This window comes from Alosa sapidissima, chromosome 23, assembly GCF_018492685.1.
Source record: "Alosa sapidissima isolate fAloSap1 chromosome 23, fAloSap1.pri, whole genome shotgun sequence".
Classification (NCBI taxonomy): domain Eukaryota; kingdom Metazoa; phylum Chordata; class Actinopteri; order Clupeiformes; family Clupeidae; genus Alosa; species Alosa sapidissima.
In genome coordinates, this window is record NC_055979.1 from 31,045,680 (window position 1) to 31,058,852 (window position 13,173).

Sequence of the window (13,173 nt, forward strand, 5' to 3'; positions counted from 1 at the left end):
ATCTCTGAGACATCCACAAAAAAAACTGTGTAGGAAAAACATAAAAAAAATTGACCATTCCCACTTCAGAGGTGGACCTGTGGGTGGTAGCATGGAGCTACGAGTCTGAAATTCAAGTCAGACCTTCTGCACATGACCCAGATGGAGCGTGCAAAGTTTCATCTCTCTAGCTGTAACGCAAAGCAATGTGCCTGCAAAAACTACTTTTTTGGCGATTTAACATTTTGCCAATTTTACATTTTTAGCCAAAAAACTCCCTTATGTTGGTCCGATCAGTATGAAATCAGAATATGTTTAACAACGGGACGTCACAAACAAGCCAGGCTCAGTTTGGAGTGGGTGGATTATTCCCGGAAGGAGATAAACGGTTCGAAACGTACAAGGTTTCCCTCTTCTGCCTCGGTAACGCTAGGTGCTAGAGGGATGGGACCAAGACGCAAGGCACCGCCTAGAGGCCCCTGACAACTGTTCCAAAAGTGGGATCTCTGAGACATCCACAAAAAAAACTGTGTAGGAAAAACATAAAAAAAATTGACCATTCCCACTTCAGAGGTGGACCTGTGGGTGGCAGCATGGAGCTACGAGTCTGAAATTCAAGTCAGACCTTCTGCACATGACCCAGATGGAGCGTGCAAAGTTTCATCTCTCTAGCTGTAACGCAAAGCAATGTGCCTGCAAAAACTACTTTTTTGGCGATTTAACATTTTGCCAATTTTACATTTTTAGCCAAAAAACTCCCTTATGTTGGTCCGATCAGTATGAAATCAGAATATGTTTAACAACGGGACGTCACAAACAAGCCAGGCTCAGTTTGGAGTGGGTGGATTATTCCCGGAAGGAGATAAACGGTTCGAAACGTACAAGGTTTCCCTCTTCTGCCTCGGTAACGCTAGGTGCTAGAGGGATGGGACCAAGACGCAAGGCACCGCCTAGAGGCCCCTGACAACTGTTCCAAAAGTGGGATCTCTGAGACATCCACAAAAAAAACTGTGTAGGAAAAACATAAAAAAAATTGACCATTCCCACTTCAGAGGTGGACCTGTGGGTGGCAGCATGGAGCTACGAGTCTGAAATTCAAGTCAGACCTTCTGCACATGACCCAGATGGAGCGTGCAAAGTTTCATCTCTCTAGCTGTAACGCAAAGCAATGTGCCTGCAAAAACTACTTTTTTGGCGATTTAACATTTTGCCAATTTTACATTTTTAGCCAAAAAACTCCCTTATGTTGGTCCGATCAGTATGAAATCAGAATATGTTTAACAACGGGACGTCTCAAACAAGCCAGGCTCAGTTTGGAGTGGGTGGATTATTCCCGGAAGGAGATAAACGGTTCGAAACGTACAAGGTTTCCCTCTTCTGCCTCGGTAACGCTAGGTGCTAGAGGGATGGGACCAAGACGCAAGGCACCGCCTAGAGGCCACTGACAACTGTTCCAAAAGTGGGATCTCTGAGACATCCACAAAAAAAACTGTGTAGGAAAAACATAAAAAATTTTGACCATTCCCACTTCAGAGGTGGACCTGTGGGTGGCAGCATGGAGCTACGAGTCTGAAATTCAAGTCAGACCTTCTGCACATGACCCAGATGGAGCGTGCAAAGTTTCATCTCTCTAGCTGTAACGCAAAGCAATGTGCCGGCAAAAACTACTTTTTTGGCGATTTAACATTTAGCCATTTTCAAATTTTTGGTCAAAAAACACACATATGTTGGTCAGGTGAGTAAATATATAGCGTTGCTAGGGTACATATGGCGTTTACTATGCTAAATACCGTGGTTGCTATGGTGGTTACTGTGGTCATATTCTGGTGGTTGCTAGGTTGTTGCTAGGATAGGGGGTAATAGCCACAAGTGCACCGGGGTGCAGCTGGTTTTTTGGCCACAAGTCGTGCAGCGTTGGTGGTAGACTGGCGGCACCCCCATGCGCCCCCATGTTTTCTGACGCTCCGGACGCAATGGCGCCACCCCCGTCTCGCTGTGACCTTGCGTCGCGGAGCTAGGCGGTTGGCTAGGGCCAGAATCATATACGAATCCGCAGTTAGCGTGCTTCCACATGCGGGGGGGGGTCGGGATTCACATGTGAGCGCCTCCCTAGCGTGACTAGTGTCGCCCTCGTGTGGAAATCAGGCAGCTATGCCTCAGTGTTTTCACTCTCACTATCCCTGACTATGATAGGAGGTAATAGCCACAAGTGCACCGGGGTGCAGTTGGTTTTTTGGCCACAAGTCGTGCAGCGTTGGTATTAGACTGGCGGCACCCCCATGCGCCCCCATGTTTTCTGACGCTCCGGACGCAATGGCGCCACCCCCGTCTCGCTGTGACCTTGCGTCGCGGAGCTAGGCGGTTGGCTAGGGCCAGAATCATATACGAATCCGCAGTTAGCGTGCTTCCACATGCGGGGGGGGGTCGGGATTCACATGTGAGCGCCTCCCTAGCGTGACTAGTGTCGCCCTCGTGTGGAAATCAGGCAGCTATGCCTCAGTGTTTTCACTCTCACTATCCCTGACTATGATAGGAGGTAATAGCCACAAGTGCACCGGGGTGCAGTTGGTTTTTTGGCCACAAGTCGTGCAGCGTTGGTATTAGACTGGCGGCACCCCCATGCGCCCCCATATTTTCTGACGCTCCGGACGCAATGGCGCCACCCCCGTCTCGCTGTGACCTTGCGTCGCGGAGCTAGGCGGTTGGCTAGGGCCAGAATCATATACGAATCCGCAGTTAGCGTGCTTCCACATGCGGGGGGGGGTCGGGATTCACATGTGAGCGCCTCCCTAGCGTGACTAGTGTCGCCCTCGTGTGGAAATCAGGCAGCTATGCCTCAGTGTTTTCACTCTCACTATCCCTGACTATGATAGGAGGTAATAGCCACAAGTGCACCGGGGTGCAGTTGGTTTTTTGGCCACAAGTCGTGCAGCGTTGGTATTAGACTGGCGGCACCCCCATGCGCCCCCATGTTTTCTGACGCTCCGGACGCAATGGCGCCACCCCCGTCTCGCTGTGACCTTGCGTCGCGGAGCTAGGCGGTTGGCTAGGGCCAGAATCATATACGAATCCGCAGTTAGCGTGCTTCCACATGCGGGGGGGGGGTCGGGATTCACATGTGAGCGCCTCCCTAGCGTGACTAGTGTCGCCCTCGTGTGGAAATCAGGCAGCTATGCCTCAGTGTTTTCACTCTCACTATCCCTGACTATGATAGGAGGTAATAGCCACAAGTGCACCGGGGTGCAGTTGGTTTTTTGGCCACAAGTCGTGCAGCGTTGGTATTAGACTGGCGGCACCCCCATGCGCCCCCATGTTTTCTGACGCTCCGGACGCAATGGCGCCACCCCCGTCTCGCTGTGACCTTGCGTCGCGGAGCTAGGCGGTTGGCTAGGGCCAGAATCATATACGAATCCGCAGTTAGCGTGCTTCCACATGCGGGGGGGGGTCGGGATTCACATGTGAGCGCCTCCCTAGCGTGACTAGTGTCGCCCTCGTGTGGAAATCAGGCAGCTATGCCTCAGTGTTTTCACTCTCACTATCCCTGACTATGATAGGAGGTAATAGCCACAAGTGCACCGGGGTGCAGTTGGTTTTTTGGCCACAAGTCGTGCAGCGTTGGTATTAGACTGGCGGCACCGCCATGCGCCCCCATGTTTTCTGACGCTCCGGACGCAATGGCGCCACCCCCGTCTCGCTGTGACCTTGCGTCGCGGAGCTAGGCGGTTGGCTAGGGCCAGAATCATATACGAATCCGCAGTTAGCGTGCTTCCACATGCGGGGGGGGGTCGGGATTCACATGTGAGCGCCTCCCTAGCGTGACTAGTGTCGCCCTCGTGTGGAAATCAGGCAGCTATGCCTCAGTGTTTTCACTCTCACTATCCCTGACTATGATAGGAGGTAATAGCCACAAGTGCACCGGGGTGCAGTTGGTTTTTTGGCCACAAGTCGTGCAGCGTTGGTATTAGACTGGCGGCACCCCCATGCGCCCCCATGTTTTCTGACGCTCCGGACGCAATGGCGCCACCCCCGTCTCGCTGTGACCTTGCGTCGCGGAGCTAGGCGGTTGGCTAGGGCCAGAATCATATACGAATCCGCAGTTAGCGTGCTTCCACATGCGGGGGGGGGTCGGGATTCACATGTGAGCGCCTCCCTAGCGTGACTAGTGTCGCCCTCGTGTGGAAATCAGGCAGCTATGCCTCAGTGTTTTCACTCTCACTATCCCTGACTATGATAGGAGGTAATAGCCACAAGTGCACCGGGGTGCAGTTGGTTTTTTGGCCACAAGTCGTGCAGCGTTGGTATTAGACTGGCGGCACCCCCATGCGCCCCCATGTTTTCTGACGCTCCGGACGCAATGGCGCCACCCCCGTCTCGCTGTGACCTTGCGTCGCGGAGCTAGGCGGTTGGCTAGGGCCAGAATCATATACGAATCCGCAGTTAGCGTGCTTCCACATGCGGGGGGGGGGTCGGGATTCACATGTGAGCGCCTCCCTAGCGTGACTAGTGTCGCCCTCGTGTGGAAATCAGGCAGCTATGCCTCAGTGTTTTCACTCTCACTATCCCTGACTATGATAGGAGGTAATAGCCACAAGTGCACCGGGGTGCAGTTGGTTTTTTGGCCACAAGTCGTGCAGCGTTGGTATTAGACTGGCGGCACCGCCATGCGCCCCCATGTTTTCTGACGCTCCGGACGCAATGGCGCCACCCCCGTCTCGCTGTGACCTTGCGTCGCGGAGCTAGGCGGTTGGCTAGGGCCAGAATCATATACGAATCCGCAGTTAGCGTGCTTCCACATGCGGGGGGGGGTCGGGATTCACATGTGAGCGCCTCCCTAGCGTGACTAGTGTCGCCCTCGTGTGGAAATCAGGCAGCTATGCCTCAGTGTTTTCACTCTCACTATCCCTGACTATGATAGGAGGTAATAGCCACAAGTGCACCGGGGTGCAGTTGGTTTTTTGGCCACAAGTCGTGCAGCGTTGGTATTAGACTGGCGGCACCCCCATGCGCCCCCATGTTTTCTGACGCTCCGGACGCAATGGCGCCACCCCCGTCTCGCTGTGACCTTGCGTCGCGGAGCTAGGCGGTTGGCTAGGGCCAGAATCGTATGTGAATCCGCAGCTAGCGTGACGTGTTCATCACATACGACTCTTGAGTTAGCGCTTTTTCAGTCTTGGCCCCTTAGTGGCAGTATGGGAGAATGACAGTCTGTTACATGTTCATCACATATGACTCTTGAGTTAGCGCCTGGAGGTTTGCTAGGGCCGGAATCATATACGAACCCGCAGGTATACCATGGGTTTGAGATTTTTTCGGCTCTGCTTAAGGCTTTAACCCTTGCGAGGTTAGCTTAAGTGGGGCACAGTGCACCAGTACTTATCGGTGCTTAAGCCTGGTTGTCCGTGGGGGGGGGTGGTACCCAGAGGGGGGGGGGCGTTTGCCACTTTGTGTTGCGGGCTTAGCATAGAGGGTGTTAGCTAGTTTGATTAGCGTGTTTAATTTGGGTTAAGTTTAGGAGTAGGATACAGGGTAATGCTCCCAGGCTCACACACACGCGCGCAGGGGACAGAGAGGAGTCTTTGGAGCCTCTGTGAGCAGCTGGGGCCTGTAGGTGGGTGTGTGTGTGTGTAGGGGTGCTGCAGTGGGTATAGCACAGCATCTAGGCCCAAGCATCTAGGCACAGCATCTAGGCCCAACTTTAATAATAATAATGTAATAATAATAATAAGTTGGGGCCTCTCTGAGCAGCTGGAGCCTCTCTGAGCAACAGGCCCCTCTCACTGTCCCTCTCTATCACCTGCGCGCGCGTGTGTGCGTGTGTGTGGCTGTGCTTGGTGGGGGGGGTCTAGCGCAGCTCTCTGTGTCTCTCCCTGCTCCTAGGCCCAAGTTGAGCCCGTCTGAGCACAAGCACTCATCCCCAGGCCTCTCCCGGCCCGTCCGATCACAGTAGCTAGTAGGCCTCTCACAAGGCCTTAGCTTAAGCTAATGTGTGTGTGTTTGGGGGGGAGGGGGGGGGGGCGCTCAGGATCGGGTGAGATTCTAGATTAATTTTGACGCACCGGACGCAACGCCGCCATCCCCGTCTCGCTGTGACCTTGCGTCGCGGAGCTAGGAGGTTTGCTAGGGCCGGAATCATATACGAACCCGCAGGTATACCATGGGTTTGAGATTTTTTCGGCTCTGCTTAAGGCTTTAACCCTTGCGAGGTTAGCTTAAGTGGGGCACAGTGCACCAGTACTTATCGGTGCTTAAGCCTGGTTGTCCGTGGGGGGGGTGGTACCCAGAGGGGGGGGGCGTTTGCCACTTTGTGTTGCGGGCTTAGCATAGAGGGTGTTAGCTAGTTTGATTAGCGTGTTTAATTTGGGTTAAGTTTAGGAGTAGGATACAGGGTAATGCTCCCAGGCTCACACACACGCGCGCAGGGGACAGAGAGGAGTCTTTGGAGCCTCTGTGAGCAGCTGGGGCCTGTGGGTGGGTGTGTGTGTGTGTAGGGGTGCTGCAGTGGGTATAGCACAGCATCTAGGCCCAAGCATCTAGGCACAGCATCTAGGCCCAACTTTAATAATAATAATGTAATAATAATAATAAGTTGGGGCCTCTCTGAGCAGCTGGAGCCTCTCTGAGCAACAGGCCCCTCTCACTGTCCCTCTCTATCACCTGCGCGCGCGTGTGTGCGTGTGTGTGGCTGTGCTTGGTGGGGGGGGTCTAGCGCAGCTCTCTGTGTCTCTCCCTGCTCCTAGGCCCAAGTTGAGCCCGTCTGAGCACAAGCACTCATCCCCAGGCCTCTCCCGGCCCGTCCGATCACAGTAGCTAGTAGGCCTCTCACAAGGCCTTAGCTTAAGCTAATGTGTGTGTGTTTGGGGGGGAGGGGGGGGGGCGCTCAGGATCGGGTGAGATTCTAGATTAATTTTGACGCACCGGACGCAATGCCGCCATCCCCGTCTCGCTGTGACCTTGCGTCGCGGAGCTAGGAGGTTTGCTAGGGCCGGAATCATATACGAACCCGCAGGTATACCATGGGTTTGAGATTTTTTCGGCTCTGCTTAAGGCTTTAACCCTTGCGAGGTTAGCTTAAGTGGGGCACAGTGCACCAGTACTTATCGGTGCTTAAGCCTGGTTGTCCGTGGGGGGGGTGGTACCCAGAGGGGGGGGGCGTTTGCCACTTTGTGTTGCGGGCTTAGCATAGAGGGTGTTAGCTAGTTTGATTAGCGTGTTTAATTTGGGTTAAGTTTAGGAGTAGGATACAGGGTAATGCTCCCAGGCTCACACACACGCGCGCAGGGGACAGAGAGGAGTCTTTGGAGCCTCTGTGAGCAGCTGCAGCCTGTGTGAGAACACGCACTGTCTCCTAGGCCTCTCTGTGCCTCTCCGAGCGTCAGGGCTCAAACCAGAGGTCAAGCTGTAGCTAGTAGGCCTCTGACAAGGCCTCGGCCTAAGTTTGGGCCTCTGTGAGTAGCCGCAGCCCGTGTGAGCACAAGCACTCTTCCCCAAGCCTCTCCAAGCATCAGGGGTCAAGTCAGAGGTCAGCAGTAGCTAGTAGGCCTCTCACAAGGCCTCAGCCTAAGCTGGAGGATTGGGTTAGATTGTAAATTAATTTTGGGAGAACAGAGTCTAGGTTGTGCTAGCTGTGGAAAAGGGGATAGGGAAGAGGTTGGGCCTCTGTTCGTGTATTAATCGGGGTTAAGTTTAGATGTAGGATACAGGGTAATGCTCCAAGGCTCACACACACGCGCGCAGGGGACAGAGAGGAGTCTTTGGAGCCTCTGTGAGCAGCTGGGGCCTGTGGGTGTGTGTGTGTGTGTGTAGGGGTGCTGCAGTGGGTATAGCACAGCATCTAGGCCCAACTTTAATAATAATAATGTAATAATAATAATAAGTCGGGGCCTCTCTGAGCAGCTGGAGCCTCTCTGAGCAACAGGCCCCTCTCACTGTCCCTCTCTATCACCTGCGCGCGCGTGCGTGCGTGTGTGTGGCTGTGCTTGGTGGGGGGGGTCTAGCGCAGCTCTCTGTGTCTCTCCCTGCTCCTAGGCCCGAGTTGAGCCCGTCTGAGCACAAGCACTCATCCCCAGGCCTCTCCCGGCCCGTCCCGTCACAGTAGCTAGTAGGCCTCTCACAAGGCCTTAGCCTAAGCTAATGTGTGTGTGTTTGGGGGGGGGTGGGGGAGGGGGCGCTCAGGATCGGGTGAGATTCTAGATTAATTTTGACGCTCCGGACGCAACGCCGCCACCCCCGTCTCGCTGTGACCTTGCGTCGCGGAGATAGGCGGTTGGCTAGGGCCAGAATCGTATGTGAATCCGCAGCTAGCGTGACATGTTCATCACATACGACTCTTGACTTAGCTGGTTTTCACTCTTGGCCCCTTAGTGGCAGTATGGGAGAATGACAGTCTGTTACATTTTCCATCACATACGACTCTTGACTTAGCGGGTTTTCACTCTTGGCCCCTTAGTGGCAGTATGGGAGAATGACAGTCTGTTACATTTTCCATCACATACGACTCTTGACTTAGCGGGTTTTCACTCTTGGCCCCTTAGTGGCAGTATGGGAGAATGACAGTCTGTTACATTTTCCATCACATACGAGTCTTGAGTTAGCGCTTTTTCACTCTTGGCCCCTTAGTGGCAGTATGGGAGAATGACAGTCTGTTACATTTTTCATCACATATGAGTCTTGAGTTAGCGCGTATTCACTCTTGGCCCCTTAGTGGCAGTATGGGAGAATGACAGTCTGTTACATTTTCCATCACATACGAGTCTTGAGTTAGCGCTTTTTCACTCTTGGCCCCTTAGTGGCAGTATGGGAGAATGACAGTCTGTTACATTTTCCATCACATACGAGTCTTGAGTTAGCGCTTTTTCAGTCTTGGCCCCTTAGTGGCAGTATGGGAGAATGACAGTCTGTTACATGTTCATCACATATGACTCTTGAGTTAGCGCCTGGAGGTTTGCTAGGGCCGGAATCATATACGAACCCGCAGGTATACCATGGGTTTGAGATTTTTTCGGCTCTGCTTAAGGCTTTAACCCTTGCGAGGTTAGCTTAAGTGGGGCACAGTGCACCAGTACTTATCGGTGCTTAAGCCTGGTTGTCCGTGGGGGGGGTGGTACCCAGAGGGGGGGGGTGTTTGCCACTTTGTGTTGCGGGCTTAGCATAAAGGGTGTTAGCTAGTTTGATAAAAAAAGTTGACCATTCCCACTTCAGAGGTGGACCTGTGGGTGGTAGCATGGAGCTACGAGTCTGAAATTCAAGTCAGACCTTCTGCACATGACCCAGATGGAGCGTGCAAAGTTTCATCTCTCTAGCTGTAACGCAAAGCAATGTGCCTGCAAAAACTACTTTTTTGGCGATTTAACATTTTGCCAATTTTACATTTTTAGCCAAAAAACTCCCTTATGTTGGTCCGATCAGTATGAAATCAGAATATGTTTAACAACGGGACGTCACAAACAAGCCAGGCTCAGTTTGGAGTGGGTGGATTATTCCCGGAAGGAGATAAACGGTTCGAAACGTACAAGGTTTCCCTCTTCTGCCTCGGTAACGCTAGGTGCTAGAGGGATGGGACCAAGACGCAAGGCACCGCCTAGAGGCCCCTGACAATTGTTCCAAAAGTGGGATCTCTGAGACATCCACAAAAAAAACTGTGTTGGAAAAACATAAAAAAAATTGACCATTCCCACTTCAGAGGTGGACCTGTGGGTGGCAGCATGGAGCTACGAGTCTGAAATTCAAGTCAGACCTTCTGCACATGACCCAGATGGAGCGTGCAAAGTTTCATCTCTCTAGCTGTAACGCAAAGTAATGTGCCGGCAAAAACTACTTTTTTGGCGATTTAACATTTAGCCATTTTCAAATTTTTGGTCAAAAAACACACATATGTTGGTCAGGTGAGTAAATATATAGCGTTGCTAGGGTACATATGGCGTTTACTATGCTAAATACCGTGGTTGCTATGGTGGTTACTGTGGTCATATTCTGGTGGTTGCTAGGTTGTTGCTAGGATAGGGGGTAATAGCCACAAGTGCACCGGGGTGCAGCTGGTTTTTTGGCCACAAGCGAATCAGACTGAAAAAATGAATCGTTAGATTTATCGATGCATCGAAAAAATAATCGCTAGATTAATCGTTTAAAAAATAATCGTTTATCCCAGCCCTAATTGCTAACAATGAACTGCATGACAACCGAAGAGTTAACATTTCGATGTTTAATGTTGAAGATTCAGACATTAGGTTGTTCACATGAAGTTGTAATAGCCTAGTAGTTTCCTGTTGAACCAATGTAATTAAAATAGGGTAATAATAAAGATTGTAACCACAATGAAGTGAACTCCATAAAGGAACTTGTCCTTTGTTTTTGTTGCCATGAGAAGGTAGTAGGCTGCTGCATTTGCGAGGCATATCTTTTAACAACCGGCATCATTGCATTTCATTTGGTCCACTGCAATACCTTTGATTTATTTTGTAAACATCTTTTTTGTACATTGCTGTGGGTCATTCCCATTATCTTTGTTCATTAATCAAAATCACCTGTAAGGGTAATTTAAACATTTAAAAACAGTCTTATAAAACATGATTTGGAAACTTGAGACATATTTGGGGGGGGGGGGGGGGGAGGGGAGTTGACACCAATTGCTTCTGATTTCATAATGCATGAAGAAGCCATGCATTGTTTAATTTCTGTGGTAGATACATTGCAAGCCTGTATTTATGTTTCCTTGAAAAGTTCTGAATGTAAATCTCTGCACACAATAGATACCATCAGGTTTGATCAGGGCTGCACACAAAATGCCCACTTTTGGACTTTGGATGGTTAAATAATTTCCTCTTCCACAATTTTATACATTTTGTATCTCTGGACTGGAATGTCGTACAGACTTATGATGTGACATATTTTGTTTCTCTCCACAGAAATCATGGATGACAGCAGCATGGATGACAGCGGCATGTATACCAGCGGTGGTGAATCCCAGGTAAGTATAGCACTAACTTTGGATATTTCTTATTTTAAATTTATTTTAAATGTATTGTTGGGTGTAATTTTGTCTTTCTTTTTTAGGCTACCACAATATTATTCTCCAGGAGTGTAAGTCTTACTTAAAGGATAATTCCGGTGTGATTTGGACCTAAAGTGTGTTGAAACATGATACCGAGTGTGAGCGTATGTCTCATAGCTCACCTCGGCTTGTCCCCTGCACTCCAAAATCTGGCGCTAGTTAGCCGATGCTACCAACATAGTGTTTCGTTGTGGTGCCTCGGGCATCGGCCTAGCCATGCAAATAAATCACTGTTTTACACCATTTACGAGGCTCAAAGTAGCTCCATACTTCATTGTTAGACTTCCGAGGGCCTTGACATTTAAAACGAGACATGGAGAACTTTGAAAAAGCACTGGTAGTTTATTTACAAGACGATTTATACAGACAGTACCTTAAGGAATTTTACCGTTCAACGCCATCTTGAATTAAGTCACGATAAGTCGAGCGAGGAGTACGAACAAACAGGTCTGATAAGGGATCAGATTCCAAAAATAATTCCGTAAAAATGCATGGATTCTAGTTGCTGCTACTGGAAGAAACTGTAATCCATGCATTTCCACTGAATTATTTTTGGAATCTGATCTCTTATCATACCTGTTCATTCTTACTCGTTGCTCGACTTATCGTGACTAAATTCAAGATGGCTGCAAACGCTAAACTTCGTGAAGATACTGTCTGTATAAATCGTCTTGTAAGTAAACTACCAGTGCTTTTTCAAAGTTCTCAATGTCTCGTTTTAAATGTCAGGGCCCTCTTCACCTTCTCCACCTCCACCTCTACCAATGAAGTGTGGAGATACATTGAGCCTCGTAAATGGTGTAAAACAGTGATTTATTTGCATGGCTAGCCCGATGCCGAAGCACCACCATTGAAAAAGCTGTTGGTAGCATCGGCTAACTAGCGCCAGATTTTGGAGTGCAGGGGACAAGCCGAGATGGGCTATGAGACATACGTTCACACTCGGTATCATGTTTCAATACACTTTAGGTCAATATCACACCGGAATTCTCCTTTAATAACAATAAGAAGGTAAATATTTTAAGGATGCATTTTAAATATTTAATAAAAAACTTTATTTTTCAACCCCCTTGCAGGAGGGTGACTTTGTGTCGCCCTCTGAGTTTGAGGACGATGGGCACAGCCCTCTTCCTTCTCCACCTCCACCTCCACCTCCACCTTCACCACCACCCCAGGGCTTGCTCCCCAGACAGCCCAGACTGTGGCTGGAGAATGATATGGATGGCTACCTTGGTGACGAGGAAGATAGCGATGAGGATGATGAAAATTTGTAATTTTGTATATTCTTTATCTTCTTCGGCCCTTATTGCTTAGTTGTGCTTTTTATATTATATACTTTTAATTACTTTTTCTGCTGCTATTGAATGTTTGTGTGTTGTCTGTATTCTACTGTGACCTTGAATTATGTGTAATGTGTAATAAACGTGTAACTGTGATAAATGTGTATAACTGTGTAATAACCGTGTACTGGAGTATGGGATTGGGTTAGGTTAGGTTAGGATTAGGGGTTAGGTTAGGTTAGGAAATTAGAATTAAAATTTTATTTTAGTGTGTAGTTGGTTTGACTATTGTGCACTGGCCAGTTGTTCTCGCCCCACTATTCCCATCTAAAAGTCAAATTAAATAAAAGTTAAAAAGAAGAGATAAAAGAGAGGAGCTATAAAAGACACAGAGTGGTTTAAAACTTTAATTTAATTTTTCATTAAGACCTTGTGGGTGTAGTGTTTGAAGTTTTAAAATCCACAATCTCTCTGTTCTTTTCCTCTGTAAAATTGTCCAGCCTGGGTTCCCTTCAATCGTATGCGAATCTGCAGCTAGCGTAACATGTTCATCACATATGACTCTTTCATTAGCGGGTTTTCACTCTTGGCCCCTTAGTGGCAGCATGGGAGAATGACAGTCTGTTACATTTTTCATCACATATGAGTCTTGAGTTAGCGCGTATTCACTCTTGGCCCCTTAGTGGCAGTATGGGAGAATGACAGTCTGTTACATTTTCCATCACATACGAGTCTTGAGTTAGCGCTTTTTCACTCTTGGCCCCTTAGTGGCAGTATGGGAGAATGACAGTCTGTTACATTTTCCATCACATACGAGTCTTGAGTTAGCGCTTTTTCAGTCTTGGCCCCTTAGTGGCAGTATGGGAG

At 49.5% G+C, this 13,173-nt stretch overlaps 1 protein-coding gene across 1 annotated transcript; it reads left to right on the forward strand.

Annotated features, from left to right (window-relative positions):
* The first annotated feature begins 10,658 nt into the window (after positions 1–10,658).
* Positions 10,659–12,414, forward strand: LOC121698947 (SKI family transcriptional corepressor 2-like). Its single transcript, XM_042081495.1, has 3 exons — positions 10,659–10,942; positions 11,029–11,055; positions 12,103–12,414. The coding sequence occupies exons 1-3, from the start codon at positions 10,886–10,888 to the stop codon at positions 12,298–12,300; spliced, it is 282 nt and encodes a 93-aa protein (XP_041937429.1). The 5' UTR covers positions 10,659–10,885; the 3' UTR covers positions 12,301–12,414.
* Positions 12,415–13,173: the final 759 nt, after the last annotated feature.

Bases quoted from the DNA above. Each gene is read 5' to 3' on its own strand.
- LOC121698947 (XM_042081495.1), top strand. From the start codon at position 10,886: ATGGATGACAGCAGCATGGATGACAGCGGCATGTATACCAGCGGTGGT. The intron at 10,943-11,028 runs GTAAGTATAGCA...TTTCTTTTTTAG, and splicing joins CCAGCGGTGGTGAATCCCAG to GCTACCACAATATTATTCTC. The intron at 11,056-12,102 runs GTAAGTCTTACT...ACCCCCTTGCAG, and splicing joins CAATATTATTCTCCAGGAGT to GAGGGTGACTTTGTGTCGCC.